The sequence below is a fragment of the Taudactylus pleione genome, unplaced genomic scaffold, assembly GCF_031769625.1.
Source record: "Taudactylus pleione unplaced genomic scaffold, aTauple2 ptg000156l, whole genome shotgun sequence".
NCBI classification, from domain to species: domain Eukaryota; kingdom Metazoa; phylum Chordata; class Amphibia; order Anura; family Myobatrachidae; genus Taudactylus; species Taudactylus pleione.
This window is the reverse complement of record NW_028284558.1, coordinates 12,512,217-12,528,979: the sequence shown is the minus strand read 5'-3', so window position 1 is coordinate 12,528,979 and position 16,763 is coordinate 12,512,217. Positions and strand designations below refer to the sequence as shown.

Below are 16,763 nucleotides of genomic sequence, written 5' to 3'. Positions count from 1 at the left end.
TTAGTAAAGTAGTAAAGTAGTAGAGTGAAGTAAATTGTGCTGACCTGTCACCCTTAGGGTCAGTTAGATAGTGGTGGACAGGTTTAAGCTTCTGTTTGTCCTCATATTTACATTACATTGAACATAAATAATTTGATTTGGCGCTGGACCACCACCCTGAGGCACCCCTGCAAGTGTCCTGAGGCACCCCAGGGAGCCACGGCACACAGTTTGGGAACCACTGCCCATATTCCTATCTAATGTACATTTTATAGGGGATGCTTTCTCATAGAGGAAAGAGAATAGAATTAAAAGATACACATATTATTTATTATATTTCAACCACCCACCGACCCACCCCCCACCCCCCTCAAAAAAAGGAGCAGCAATAGGTAATGAATGCAATTTGTCCTAGACTGTGATGGAATCGGTATGATTTGCCGCTGGACACATGTCCGGTGGTTGGAATCCCAACACCAGCATCCCGGCAGCAGTGGAAATCCCGATCGTCCTCAGGTAAGTATTAGCTAAACTAATTCTACCCCCCCTACCCCTAGCGTAAACCTAACCTCCCGGGGGGGAGCCTAACCCTAAGGCCCCCCCGGGAACCCTAACCCTCCCCCCCGCCCCGAGGCTATCCGCGCTCGGTGCCCGGCGTCCCTTCGATCGGGATGCCGGGTGTCTGGCTCCCGGCGTATGTCTAATGACAGGCGTCGGCATATCGACGCCTGTCTTTAGACCCTTGCCGGGATATGACAGTCGGGAAGCCGGCTGTCGGGATTAAGTCCGCCCGCTTCCCGACTGCATACCACTGTGATACACTATCATAATATATATATGTATATATATATATAAAGCCAGGTGCATAAATATTGGGACATTGACAGAATTTTCATATTTTAGCCTCTATTCACCACCACAATGGCTTTGAAATTAAACAAACAAGATGTGCTTTAACTGCAGACTTTCAGATTTAATTTGAGGGTAATTACATCCAAATCAGGTGAACGGTGTAGGAATTACAACAGTTTCTATGTGTGCCTCCCACTTTTTAAGGGGCCAAAAGTAATAGGACAAACTAAACAATCCTAAATCTAACTTTAACTTTTTAATACTTTGTTGCAAATCCTTTGCAGGCAATTACAGCCTGAAGTCTGGAACGTATAGACATCACCAGACGCTGGGTATCATCCCTGGTGATGCTCTGCCAGGCCTCTACTGCAAAGGTCTTCAGTTCCTGCTTGTTCTTCGGGCATTTTCCCTTCAGTTTTGTCTTCATCAAGTGAAATGCATGCTCAGTCGGATTCAGGTTAGGGGATTGACTTGGCCATTGCATAACATTCCACTTTTTAGCCTTAAAAAAGTCTTTGGTTCCTTTTGCAGTATGCTTCCGGTCATTGTCCATCTGCACTGTGAAGCGCCGTCCAATGAGTTCTGAAGCATTTGACTGAATATGAGCATATAATATTGCCCGAAACACTTCAGAATTCATTCTGCTGCTTTTGTCAGCAGTCACATCATCAATAAATACAAGGGAACCAGTTCCATTGGCAGCCATACATGCCCACGCCATGACACTACCACCACCATGCTTCACTGATGAGGTGGTATGTTTTGGATCATGAGCAGTTCCTTTCCTTCTCCATACTCTTCTCTTCCCATCACTCTGGTACAAGTTGATCTTTGTCTCATCTGTCCATAGGATGTTGTTCTAGAACTGTAATGACTTTTTTAGATGTTGTTTGGCAAACTCTAATCTGGTCTTCCTGTTTTTGTGGCTCACCAATGGTTTACATCTTGTGGTGAACCCTCTATATTCACTCTTGTGAAGTCTTCTCTTGATTGTTGACTTTGACGCATATACACCTATCTCCTGGAGAGTGCTCTTGATTTGGCCAACCGTTGTGAAGGGGTTTTTTCTTCACCAGGGAAATAATTCTTCTGTCATCCACCACAGTTGTTTTCCGTGGTCTTCCGGGTCTTTTGGTGTTGCTGAGCTCTCCGATGCGTTCTTTCTTTTTAAGAATGTTCCAAAAAGTTGATTTGGCCACACCTAATGTTTTTGCTATCTCTCTGATGGGTTTGTTTTGATTTTTCAGCCTAATGATGGCTTGCTTCACTGATAGTGACAGCTCTTTGGATCTCATATTGAGAGTCGACAGCAACTGATTCCAAATGCAAATGTCACACCTAGAATCAACTCCAGACCTTTTACCTGCTTAATTGATAATGAAATAATGAGGGAATAGCCCACACCTGTCCATGAAATAGCTTTTGAGTTGATAGTCCCATTACTTTTGGCCCCTTAAAAAGTGGGAGGCACATATAGAAACCGTTGTAATTCCTACACCGTTCACCTGATTTGGATGTAATTACCCTCAAATTAAATCTGAAAGTCTGCAGGTAAATTACATCTTGTTTGTTTCATGTCAAAGCCATTGTGGTGGTGAATAGAGGCCAAAATATGAAAATTCTGTCAATGTCCCAATATTTATGCACCTGACTGTATATATATATATAGTAAAAAATGCAAGGATCGCACACTCACAGATTGTGATGAATGAAGGGTGCTAGGTTATAAAAGTAATATAGCAGCATATGTGAAGCCACACCATCATGGCTCCGTGTGTCTCCATGCAGTCTGTAATGTATTGCTCTCATGCACTTACAACATTTTAATATGTGACTGAAGGTATTGAAACTCTGGAAGCCGTTATTTATATGCACAATACAATTTTTTCAAACTAAGGTGTGCTGGTTGTCCTGCCTTGGATAGGCTGCTATATATATATATACATTTGTGTGGCCCAGGTGCTCAACCAAAGATAAATACAAATCACAAGCAGTAGGTTGAACTCTAGGGCTTGTAAAAGACCAACATAATGTAGTATACTGCCCAGCTTTCCAACGTTTCGGTTTATTGTTTTAAACCGTCATCAGATAGTTCCAATTCACGGGTCACAAAAGAAATGGGGTTCACCATTTCTGGACAGATAGTAGTGGCGTTTGGGTAGATTATAGCGTAGTTTGGGTACTACAGGAGCGGGGATTATTTTGGCCCAATTTCACATGTGTTGGTGGGTGTGATGCTCTTCCTTCATGGTTTCCATGCATTTGTGACATCACCCTTTTAGAAACCTCTCCCGTGTGGTTGTGTGTATGAATCTTTCTGTGTTGTATGTATACATGTATATATATTTTGTAACAATAAATCAATCTCTGTTTTAGGCTACTGGATCACAGATCGGCATGATTGTAAACTCGCTAACCAACATTGGCGTGGCTCTTATCATTGCATTTTACTTCAGCTGGAAGCTGAGCCTGGTGATCATGTGCTTCCTTCCTTTCCTGGCATTATCAGGGGCCCTGCAAGCTAGAATGCTCACTGGATTCGCTAATCAAGATAAACATGCTATGGAATCAGCTGGAAGGGTAAATCTATTTATCTGTTGCATAAATTAATTAGGTAGCCAACTTAAAATGTACCAGTCTCCTACACAGGATGCAGGCAGCCATTTTGTGTCATGAACCAGTATTCATTTGCATGAATATAAAATCATGATGAGACACAATAACATGTCATTGTTTCCTACAGAATTTTTGATTTATTGTTTATGAACTATGGTTTCAAATAGTAATCTTTTTCATGAATTCATCATATTGCCATTTACGGGTCCACAAATAAATGCCCCCTACCCATTTTAAGGTAACATTAACAGCAAATGCAGTGAGGGATTTATTTTGCCTTTTTTTGACTGTGTCACCACAACAACATTTTATAAAGGTCTAACTTTTTGGCCTTGTGTCTTTTTTCAGCATTTCTAACTACTGTCTGTATATAATTGTAACAAATAGCTAGCTTTGCCCAGTGTGAGTGCAGGGCTAGCTGCTATCATTATGGGGTAGCCTAGGCTAGGTGGCATGTATTTTTACATTTGCCAAATGTATGGAAAGTTACATCACTGTGACCCCACCTTTCAGCCATATCCTATGAGAGGTCCACGGAGTGTAAAAACATATAGATGTTCCCCTCAAAGATATTTTTGGTACAAATCCATTGTTACATGTATGCACAATTTTCCACTTATTCGCTAAAATACTACACCTAGAAGGCATCTTTTCTTCGGAATGGTAACTACCCTAAACCTAACCCTCCCAGCCCACGGCAAACAGGACGCGCGGCCCGTACTTACCTCGTTCGGGCACGCGTCCTCCTGAATTCCGGTGTCGGGATTATGATAGGCATCGGTATTTCGACACCTATCATGAATCCTTTGCCAGCATTCAGCAGTCGGGACTGTGACCGGCGGTCACACAACTACATCCCTTATCTTCTATCTTCCTTTAGAATTATACATATATTTATTTTTTAACTTACTCAGAGTGGAACTGATCACCATGGCAAACCTCCCTATCGTCTCTATTTCAGCGGGACAGTTCCAAATCACAGGTTGCAAAGGGGCAGGGTTTGCATAAAATCACGGTGTTTCTGGTGGATTGGGGCAGTTTGGAAGTGTGATCTGTGCTCCCTATCTGTGTATGTTATGTTTTGGCTTCTGCTGCCGGCAAGTGGATTTTTTTACCCTTTTCACTGTGTCACAAAGAAAAAAGCTCAACGTGAAATAATATATTGCAGGCGCATGAAAAAATGACCTAAAGTTCTGTTTGTGTTAAAAGTGATATTTAAAACTTTTTATTCTAAAAAGTAATTACTGCAAAGGTAAAATGTGTATGTTAGTTAAAAAGGCAGTACAAATTATTAACATATACAAGCTAAAATGTGGTACAATTTAAAAGCACATACACAAAGCCATAAAATAACCATATAGATAAATAAAACAGATGAAATTGATTAAGCAGTCTCTTAAAGGTTTAATATAACACATATACCATCTCCTAACTAATCATCCCCTGACTACATATGCATGGATAAATGTCTTTCTCACAGTAAAGTACCTATGTAAGTATATTTGTGATATAATTTATTACATCTTATTGTTTTTAAGTTTTAACACAAACAGAACTTAAGGTAATTTCTTCATGCACCTGCAATAGACTATTTCACGATGGTTTGGCCAATTTTTGGGTGGATTAGGGTGGGGTTGTTGTTGGATCAGAGATGGGTCCTATTTTGTCCCTATTTGGCATTTTCAAATGTTTGGAGGTATGACAGGGTGAAGAGCATGGAGGTGGCAATTTAGTACACAAACGGCTACTAATGTATGATAAGTTAGTCAGTGAGTAAATAAGGTAGGGCAGTGGGGTGGCTCAGGTTAGTGATGGGAAGTGTGAATGATTTTATGTGAGGGGTTATTAGAGAATGATGATGACAGAGGTTTAAAGGAGAATGGGGGGTTAATGAGGGCAGACGAGGGGGTTAATGATTTATGGAGGATAAGGGATTACCACTGGAATGGTTAGTGATGGAGAATGAAGGGTTAATCATTTATCACTGACACTGATAATAGTCACACAATGAATCTTCCTAACAACAATTTATGTGTTCTAGATTTCCAGTGAGGCTCTTGGGAATATCAGAACAATTGCTGGAATTGCAAAAGAAAATAAATTTGTTGAGATGTATGAGGAACAGCTGGAAGCACCCTACCAGGCAGCCATAAAGAAGGCCAACGTATACGGACTGTGTTTTGGCTTTGCTCAGTGCATTGTTTTTATTGCCAATTCAGTATCATACCGATATGGAGGATATTTAGTGGAAATAGAAGGACTACATTACAGCTTTGTGTTTAGGTACAGTATTACATACATGTAACCAAGCGTCTGTATAGTGAGCCATTTATGTGTTTAGTTAATACAGGATTCACAGGCATTTGCAGTGTAGTGGGAGGGCAGAGTCCATTTGTCCAGGATCCCAAAATCATAGGAGCCATAACACTTTGCAAAATACACTTTATTAACAGTGATCTTAGTCAATTTACTGTAAGGTCTCATTCTTGCCAGCACTGAAGAAGAGCACTGTAGAAGAAGCACCACTGACAATGCTTTGTACTTTGTCTTTGTTGTATCATAGCATCAAAGGCGCATTCATGAACTCATCTCAAAGTTTCCGTCTACCATAGTGTGCTAGGCAGGGCTGCTGGGATTTCCCTCAGATCCTAATAGTAGGGGTGTCCATCAAAACTCAATGGATGTCAACCACTGATGTATTGCACCTAATGTAGATGTTTTTACAATTCGATAGTGGGGTCCGAATACTTCCAGAAGAGCAGACATGAGAGCCTGTGGAGGGTGTACTGGCATTGTCACTTCTTCTTTATCTCTGGCCATTTAATCCACACCTCCTGCAGTGACTGCACAGGTCCTAACCATGCACGAGTGAATGCTAGCAAATGTATACTCTTTTTAGTTCCAAAATTGTATTTACTGTTGTGAGAGCTGTATCAAGCCTTGGAGAGAGATAAAGTGGATTTGTTGCCCACAGCAACCAGTCAGTTTATAACTGCCATTCCAAAAACTGCTCTAGATTGATGGCTGTTAGAAGCTGATTGGTTGATACATCTCCCCTGTGTCTGCCCTTTCCCCAGCTCATGCTCCGAAGAGCAGAGCAAGGGTCTCAAAGAGTGGACCACCATCATCAGGCCCTCCTCTAAATTTTGTACAGCGGTGCTGTGTTTAGCTGTGTTCAGCCCTTCTTTAGGACAGATATATCACACAGCTGACACTATTGTTACTAAGTTTCTATACCAGATACGATTTAATACTGTACATCAGCTAATGTACATACATAAGACATCCATACTGATTATGTCCTGCAATTAACTTTAGAGTGATATCTGCCATTGTAACAAGTGGAACAGCTTTGGGACGGGCATCATCTTATACTCCTGATTACGCCAAAGCTAAGATTTCTGCTGCGCGCTTCTTTAAACTGGTGGATCGAGTTCCCAAAATTTGTGTGTATAAAGAAGAAGGAGAGAAATGGGTAACGTACATTTTACACTTTTGTAAGGAATAGCAGAAACAATGGGTAGTATTGACTAAATGTAGCACTGGTGATTTCAGACAAGATGCTGTAACAACTAGCAACCAATCATCACATATTTAAAGATCAAATGGAGCCAATTTTCCTGTCCTGAGCTAAATAAGATAGAAACATTAATTGTAGTGTTTATGATGAACTAAATGAGTCAGCATGCATGCTTTATTGTTGACTTGTTAAGAGGGAGGCAGTTCTGCAGCACAGTAGATACAGAGAATGAGAGACATACTCTATGTAATAGTTGAATCATATACAGGGACAAGGACCAGGACAGTGATGTCACAGTAGTTTAAATAATTGCATTCTTAGTTTTCTTAGTTGGGTAACTTACTTTTTAATAGAGCTAAAGTGGAATATCAGTTTAATAATCAATAATGTTTTTACATTCATAGATCACATTCATTTAAATTTTGAGGTTTAGCATTCATTTAAGCACTCACACATGAATAATAACTTTTATCATATCCTCAGAACGACTTTAAAGGAGGCATTGACTTTCTTGACTGCAAGTTCACATATCCCACCCGCCCTGATATCCAAGTATTGAATGGTCTTAACGTTTCAGTAAAGCCAGGCCAGACACTTGCATTTGTGGGAAGCAGCGGATGTGGAAAGAGTACAAGTGTTCAGCTTCTCGAGAGGTTTTATGACCCAGATTTGGGCAAGGTGGTACGTAGACTCTCATTATCTCTGATTGAATGATACAATTCATAGATCTCAATCTGTAGTCAGGCTGAATTGTTATGGTTCTGGACTGTTTTCCCAATGAGTATACAATGGCAGGGTAATTGGAGACAGATCACACAATGTTTTCATACAAGTTACACGCATTAACCTCCTACAGTACCTAAGCTGTATTATGCGTAATCAAAGCGTCAGTGGTAAATTACATCCAACTTAATTTCCAGTACTTCAGTTCCAGCCCTCTGAGGTCTCTTACATTTTGCATGCCCTAAACACTAGGTTCCCTAAAAGTCATTGACAATGTGAAAATACAGTACTTATACCAGTAAAACCTTCCTCCTTTCATAACCGTCCCCTAAGATCCCCTAACTGATACATGCTGTGGACACCAGAACCCTTCTCAAATCTTTGATAGGAACAAGATTACTGATATTACACAAATATTTGTCCTTCCATGTAGTTTTATGGAATCCTCTAATAGTTACACCTCTAAAGCTCTTGCCTATGTTCATTCTGTAAAAGGTAAAGGGCAGTGCAAAGTTTATTAGTGCCCTAGGCAAAGTTTCCCCATTGATGAGAGTGAGCCTCATGAAGACCTTTCTCATTCCTTACTGAAAGTGATATACCTCCTTGTGCCAGAGTTATAACTACAGTATAAGTGCAGCTGTACTGCGGATCAGCTCTGATCCCCTATAATAACTCGGTCAGTGGCTTTCCAGGCCATAGAGTGAGCACTGAAGAACACAGAACACAAATCTAGCAGTGGAACAAGTACCTGTACAGCTGCGTGCAGAGGAGATGGGTGTGCTGGGCAGCAGTGGTTTCTGTGGGGTGGCTGGGCCAGCAGCTGCAAGCTATGTAGTGCAAGCTCTATTTCTGGGGGAGGCAGCACTGCCAGGGGGTGATCATTACACTGCATGTTTGCACCATATGGCCGCTCGTGTGACTTAGGGGTCTATGTACTAAGCCTTGGAAAGAGATAAAGTGGACGGAGATAAAATACCAACCAAACATCTCCTAACTGTCACTTTACAGGCTGTTTTAAAAATGGCAGCAAGGAGCTGCTTGGAACGTGTTCCCGGGTAGGTACCTTTCAGACATACGCGGAACCCCATTAATTTGACTGAGGCAGGCCAAAGTCCCGGGATTCTCGGTATGTTTGAAAGGGGTATCAGAAACGTTTTTCACTGAAGGTAATCGTACTATGGACACCAGGTGGAATGTTCCGTTCTTAACTATGGATGCTGATAAAAGCGAACAGGGAGTGTGGTTATTTGTGTAGAATACCTTGTGTCCATATGTTCTACTGAGCATATACAGTAAAACAGGATGAATCATGTTAGTCTACACTATTTTATTATAACGGAGAATGATGCAGAGTGCTGTTTTTCAGACAAGCACCTATTGAGTGCGTTCCAGCAAGGGTTCTTGTGACAATGTTTTGTTTACTTCTGCATGTCACAGCTAATAGATGGCCGCACCACCAAAAAGATCAACGTCTCATTTCTCCGATCTAACATTGGAATAGTGTCCCAGGAGCCCGTGTTGTTTGACTGCAGTATTGCTAACAACATCAAGTATGGCGATAATAGTCGCGAGCTGACCATGGACCAAGTGATAGCGGCATCAAAGAAAGCACAACTACACGACTTTGTTATGGGTCTTCCAGAAGTGAGTACCAATCTGCATAAAGTACATCACCAAGTGCAGAGCTGTTCATTTAGAATTCTTATTAGGAATAGTCTTACATTGCAAGAATCATTTTAGTGTTTTAGGGTTCTACTCGCATCAGTGTCGATGTTGTCCCGATGTTTTCGGACAACATTGACACATTTTCTGTTCTCACTGCTTTCTCCCCCTAGTTAGCAAAATACTTCACAGGGACAGCAGTTGTGCTAACCTGTTAGTGGGAACCTGACAAATTAGATACAACAAACAATACTTAGAGGGCGCAATGAATATCCAGATGTAAATAGTCAATTTATAAAATAATGTCCAGTTTTAGGGCCTGATTCAGAGCCGGACGCTCTGACCAGAGCGCTCGCTCTGAATCAGGGCCGTCTTAGCTCAAATTGGAGCGGCCTCCTGGCCGCTCGCATAGCTGTGGGTGACCACCCACAGCTTATGCGAGCGGCCAAAAAGATGGTCGCGATGGTCAAGACCATCGCGACCATCGGGCTTGCGACGAGACCCTTGCGGTAGGGTCTCGTTGCCGCAAGCCCTGGAGTGATTTTGGCTCTATCAGAGCCAAAATCACTCCCACTGATATCACTAGTGACAATAGTGATGTCAGTGGGGCCGGAGGCAGACGGTAGGCGTTCCCATGGGAACGCCTCCGTCTGGGCAGCCACGCCCCCGGCACGCCCACCATCGACAGCACGCCCCCTTTGGTGCGAGACCTGGAGTGACGGCTTTCCCGTCGCTCGCCGGGTCTCGCGCATGCGCACGACGGAGCTCCCTCCATCGCGCGCATGCGCACTTGGGCACCATCGACCCGCTTGCGAGCGAACAGCGCTCGCGAGCTGGTCTGAACGAGACCCCTTGTCCTTTTGAATAAACCTCTTTTTTTTATATATAAACTGTTGTCCAAAATCATCCTTTTAGATAGACATCTTCACTTTAAAAGCCGTCAAACACGGTTGATAGTAGATTCCATAGGCTCCCGATGATAATTATTCTAAAAAAGACCCACTCACCGAAAAAACACCCAAGAGATGGCCCAATAGCCTACTATTAGGTATTGTAGATAATATATTTATTAAAACAATTAACTGTCCAAATGACGCCCCTGTCAGGTAAGTTCATGCCCCTTTTTGAGGCGAGGTCATGCCCCTTTTGCTCAGCAGCCCCAGTCCGTCCCTGCTAACATCATGAAGAAACATTAGTTTCCACATGATTGAAGTAAAATTGTGCTTGCTGAAACAACCCCCTTTTTATGGTCAAAACACAGCTACTCGGTCCAAGTGCTGCCCTCAGGCCCTTGGTTTATGCACAACTCTCATGCTCCTAAGGTGCACACACTGTATTGCATAAACACGCAGCTATAGACCAATAATGTGACCTATCAATTCATGGGCAATCAGTGACATCATTGAGGCATGGGGCACTCCATTTGTTTCTGGAAGCCTTATTACTAAGGCTATTCATGAAGTAGTGAAAACCCTGTTTAACTGAAAACAGTGCTTTTTACTGCTTAAAACTGTATTAAATGGAGAAACATGAAATTCTGTTATTATTAAAACACCTTGTAAAATCTATTCTTGCAAATGGAAGTGCTAAAGGCAAGTTATATAGCCTAAAGCTGGGTACACACTAGATCAGTGGTTCCCAAACTGTGTGCCGTGGCACCCTGGGGTGCCACGGGTTGGTGGTCCAGTACCACATAAAATTATTTTTAGTCAGTGTGATTGGCAATCATTAGCACTGGTTTTGCCCATCAAAAAATATGTGGACAAAAAGAAACGCACTCTGTCAACAGTATACAGTCGGGAAGCCGGCTGCCTTACTGTCATATCCCAGCGAGGGTGAAATGCCGGGTGTCTAGATGTAAACGCCTGACATTTCCCCGATGCCGGGAGACAGGCGCCCGGCATCCCGATCGAAGGGATGCTGGGCGCCGCGAGTGGACAGCCACGGGGGGGAGGGTTAGGTTTAGGGCACCCGGGGGGGACTTAGGGTTAGGCACCCCCCTGGGAGGGTTAGGGTTAGGCTAGGGGGAGGGAGGGTTAGGGTTAGGCACCCCCGCGGGGGACAGGGTTTGGCACTCCCCCGGGGGACTTAGGTTTAGGCAGCAGGGAAGGGGGGGGGTTAGGGTTAGGCACTTAGAGGGGGGATTAGGGTTAGGCACAGGGGGGGAGGTTAGGGTTAGGCACCCCTAAGGAGGGTTAGGGGGGTTAGGTTAAGTTAGTTGATACTTACCTTAGGACGATCAGGATTTCCAGCGCTGTTGGGCTTCCGCTGCCGGGCTCTGCTGGTTTGTCGGGCTGCCGCTGCTGGGATTCGGTCCCTGCCATGCGGCCGCTGGGATATCATACCAATTCCCTGTCAACCACCACATAACTGACCCTAAGGGTGACATATAAGCACAAATTACTACATTTAATTTTTGCAGAATTTCTCAACTTTTGCCCAAGGGGTGCCTTGGAAAAAATGATGATACTCTAGGGCGCCGTGATTCCAAAATGTTTGGGAACCTCTGCACTAGATTATATGTCACCAGATATAGTCCACGGGACTGCTCAGTCTGTCAATGTGATGAACGACCCCATGCTTGTGAATACAGCTGTTGAACGACATATCGTGCGGTCGTTCACCAGAACGTGCGGTGCCAAATGTCCGGACGATATGTTGTTCAACACATTGTGCATCGGCCGGGTACACACATCTTCTAGTGTGTACCCGGCATGCTGACTTCTTTAATTTGGCATTGCCTAATTCTTAGGGGGCAATTCAATAAGCGACGATGTGCGGTCAAGATGTGAGACTGCGCACGTCACTGCTCATTACAGTACCTCAACATTGTATATTTTCCTGCGGTCCTCTATGAGGTATAAGGTAAAATGTACGATGTTGGTGGACACAAGATGCCAGAGAAACATTGGAACATCACAACCGTTACCACTAATTGAATTTCCCCATTATTATATATTTTTTAGAATTGGATATGGTGAGGGGTGATAGATTAAAACAAGTATGATTTAGTGTAATAGTATTTATTGTATTCTGCCATTTTCAACAATAATTTACCCTGTGGGACACTTCTCTTCGAAGAGAGCTACTCAGACGTCAACTGGAGCATAGATTGTGAGCTACAAATATCTAATACATCATTCAAATATTCTGACTGTATCAAGTGCATGAAATGACAACATTCTTGTTACAATAATCTGGGTACAGTATTATGTTAATGAGCTATTGGGATGTAATTTCTTGTTACAGAAATATGACACCAATGTTGGGGCTCATGGATCTCAGCTCTCTCGTGGTCAAAAGCAACGGATCGCAATTGCCCGAGCTATTATCAGGGACCCTAAAATTCTGCTGCTTGATGAAGCAACATCTGCGCTAGACACAGAAAGTGAAAAGGTAAATACTTAAAGAGCATCACGTTATTAAAAATCCTCCCTTCCTAGGAACAATACTTTGGTGGGGGCTCTAAGGGGCATATTTATCACAATCTGCAGTTTTAATGTTGATGTGACAAATATTTTTCTTGTAATTTTACAAAGTGAAGATGAATAGCTTCACACCAGTTTACCAATGTTCTCTTGCCAGTAGACGGTCTCCGATAAGAGCCCATCCTGACAGCCTATGGGAGCTGTGGCTGCTGTCAAAAATAGAGGAACGGAAGCAGATATTGGAGATAACTGCTGCGATCCGTCCATAGTACATATGGGTGATACTTCATATTTGCGGTTATCCCTAGAAAACAGCTGTTTGTGGGAAATATCCCACAAATATTATTTGATATATAGGCCCCATCAGTGGGTATATCCATAGTAGGGGTGGTCCAGCAGCATAGAAGTCATTGAAAGTTATATTATTAGTGTGAAGTGAAGAGATTTAACAAACCACTTAAATAGAGTGGAAAACAATGTAAATCTGTGACTTGTCTTTCTGTAGTAAAATACGGGATGTAGTTATTGCGGCCGCCGGTCTCAATACGGACATCCAAATCCTGACAAGGGACTTAAGATAAGCGCCGAAATATTGACGCCTATCTTAATCCCGACGCCGGAATGCCGAAGGATGCCAGTCCGAATGAGGTAAGTCTGGGGCACCCTTAGCGTTAGCCGCGGGGGGGAGGGTTAGCTTTAGTGAGCGTAGCAGGGTTAGGTTTGGGGGGGGGGTTTAGGGTTAGGCACCCCTAGGTGGGGGGGTTAGGGTTAGGCACCCCCCCGGGAGGTTTAGGGTGCGGTAAGGGGAGGTTTGGGTTAGGCACCCCCGGGGGGAGGTTAGGGTTAGGCACTAGGGTGGGAGGTTAGTATTAGGCACCAATAAGGGAGGGTTAGGGTTAGGGGGGGAGAGGGGCAGGGATATGGTACTTACCTGCCCTGTCAGGATTTTCTCTCTTCAGGCTGCCGGGACTTCATACCCATTCTGCAAAATACATCCCATCCCCATCATTCAGGAAAGGCTGCGTGTCCCAAGCAAATAGTCTATTGCTAAACAGCCCGTTCAACATGGTGAAAAAGGCTGGTATGATTAGACCATCTATCTGTCTCTCTCTGGGGCACTGGAAGGGATATATATATATATATACTGTGTAGCAGCCATGGTGTAGTGTAAACCAGAATTAATAAGATTGCAGCCTATCGATTCCCTAACAACCAGTACACAGACCCATTCTGAAAGTACTGTAAATGTAGCCTATAATGTTTGTTGTGCAATGACAGTATACTGTATTTAGACTATTGCTAGTAATAGGTTTATTTACAATATAGGCAAAGAGAGATGCGAGAATGGGTTAGAGTCTCCAGACTCCTGTGCTGATATCTGCTAAAGTATAAATGACTGTAAGGAGCTCTGCTAAACAGTATGATGGGATGGGAATTGGTTTACCTTGTAACGTGGTACGTCTAATGCCACAATCTTTCTATCATTTTTTAGGGATTAAAATTGCAAAAAATAAACCTTCAGAGGTAAATGTAATAGCCTGGGGTCTACAGGCATCGGCGAGCCCCGTGTGAGACTGCCTGATGTTTGAAAATAGCAGTCACTTAAAAGGCAAAACCTTTTTTTTTTTTGCTTTTTTAAATTACCTTTGCTTTAAAACATCCGGCAATCTTGCGCAGAGCTCGCTGATGCCTGCAGACTGCAGGCTATTACATTTACCCCACAGTATCTATTTGTGAAATACAATCTTATACGTAATGGGGTGCTAGATAAACTGTTAGACTTTCGGTCTCAGGGGAGAAATCCAAATGTGCAAGGACTGAGACGGCCAATGTCAGCGTCTGTAGTCGCTGAAATACCGGTCGCACCATCAAAACTTGCTCCAGCCCTACGGCAACTGCAGTTTTCTATCTGAGTATGGCTTCCAATGTGAGTGGTCCAGGGTCACTGTATGAGGCTGCTTTCAGCGATACGCCCGCAATAACCCTGCGACACTTTCACAAGCCGCAGCCTATCCGTGCATCCTTTAGCCATCCCCCTGTTCCCTCCCGGTCACCGTCCAGGAACGCCTCTCACAATTCTGCTCCTGTGCTTCTAAATTTGATATGTGACTCTGCCCGAACAAAATCGGAAAGCGTGCGCGGTGCGACTCAGATGCACACGCAGAGGAAAAACATTGCTCTACTGGGCCCGACTCAGTAATCAGGCCCTATATCTGGAAGAATAAAATGAATTGCCATTTATGTAATATGTATTCTTTCTCTCTGTAGACGGTTCAAGCCGCCCTGGACCGCGCAAGAGAAGGGCGAACTTGCATTGTCATTGCCCATCGACTGTCTACGATTCAGAACTCGGACATCATTGCCGTCATGTCCCAAGGAATTGTTATTGAGAAAGGAAATCACTATGAACTAATGGAAAAGACAGGAGCTTACTACAAACTTGTGACAACGGGAGCACCTATCAGTTAATGGTCACACCCTCTACAGTAGAAAGCCTCTACAATGTTACTCCTTATTTACAGTGATGACATATATCAGATGTGTGAAAAGCGGAGGATATTCAGAAGGAATATAAGGAATCACCTGAAATGACTTATAATAAGATCGATAAACAATGTCTATTAGCTATGATGTTAGATAGTTAAATACTGACTGTATGAAACATGCCTGCATACTACTGTTGGGCATTCCTAACATTATCCCCATTAATAGATACATACAGTTATACACTGGTAATCACCAGTTAAAGGATGTTATTCACTCTACCAAAACAGGCAAACGTGTAACATGTATGTTACAAATAAGGCTTATGCTGATGTATAATTAAGCATAGAACATGTGTTTAGAATTATTTGGAGTGAGGGCGTGCCTTATCTAGCCAATCACACAATATCACAAACTAGTTATGCCCATTTCTAGATAAATATGTCTCTATTTCCTAAAGCTCGAATAATTTGATCTGAAATTTCAGTCACTGTTAACAAATATTCTTCTCATTTATCTCTTCAACATTGCATTCTTCCAGTGGTCTCCATCCATTGAAGGGATTTTAGACCCTGCATAGTATATTCTTTGGTCTGTAAATAATAATTTTATAAAGTATATTTATTAATATATGTACAATGTAATTTTTTCAAATAATATGATACGTGCGGAGTTTGCTCCCTTTATCATCAAGCCTGTAATTTGACATTGTAAAATGTAAATTAACATAATATTAAATTAAATAACTTTAACAATTAAAATAATTTTAAGAAGTGGGTGCTCTAAATCCATATTAATACTAATATGGTATTAGTATTTAATATGTTAAATACTGAATTCATTTATTAGAGAATTTTCCAGACTGAATCTGAATGATAATTTCCATGCTTAAATGAAGCTAAATTGTAAAGATATATTATACTTCTGGAAGTGATAACCTACCTTCATTTATAGATGTTCTTTAAACAATAAATACTTTGTAAGAACCTATGACTCAGTATGTTTCCAAAGTGACTGAATGTATATATATATATAATCAATGTCCTGACTCACTGACTCATTAATGCCCAACCCAAACCCCTGGATCTAGTAACATGAAGATCGGGGGGCGTATATGCCCACCATGACGTAGGTACACACTAAGCAGGGAATTTGACTCCTAAGGGGGTTGAAAGGGCTAAAATGTTTCCTCCCCCTGCGCAATGTCCTGACTGACTGTCTCATCAACGATCATAGCACACCAATGGACCTAGAAACATGAAATGGGGGGGGGTATATTCCTTTTATGACATAAGCACCCACTAAGCAGGGTTTTTTTTAAATTTGACCCCTTAAGAGGGTGAAAAGTAGTTAAATTATTTCCTCTCGTCCGAGGTTATGGGGGACACAGCAGCATGTCCCAGGTGCTGATGGACTGTAAAGTTTCAGAGGTGGGGCTGCAGCATACCTCCCAACATGACCCTCTCTAGGAGGGACACAATGCTGTGGTCCTGGACTAC

At 42.6% G+C, this 16,763-nt stretch overlaps 1 protein-coding gene across 4 annotated transcripts in view; it reads left to right on the top strand.

Moving 5' to 3' along the window:
* The window catches only part of LOC148521646 (bile salt export pump-like), a 79,859-nt gene extending 64,610 nt beyond the window's left edge, over positions 1-15,249 (top strand). For all 4 annotated transcript variants that reach the window (XM_088474851.1, XM_088474850.1, XM_088474852.1 and 1 more), the window contains 7 exons: positions 3,208-3,411; positions 5,489-5,730; positions 6,766-6,922; positions 7,451-7,648; positions 9,128-9,334; positions 12,602-12,748; positions 15,049-15,249. In XM_088474851.1, coding sequence (XP_088330977.1) covers positions 3,208-3,411; positions 5,489-5,730; positions 6,766-6,922; positions 7,451-7,648; positions 9,128-9,334; positions 12,602-12,748; positions 15,049-15,249 — 1,356 coding nt within the window. The remainder of the gene's footprint in view (positions 1-3,207; positions 3,412-5,488; positions 5,731-6,765; positions 6,923-7,450; positions 7,649-9,127; positions 9,335-12,601; positions 12,749-15,048) is intronic.
* The last annotated feature ends 1,514 nt before the right edge of the window (positions 15,250-16,763 follow it).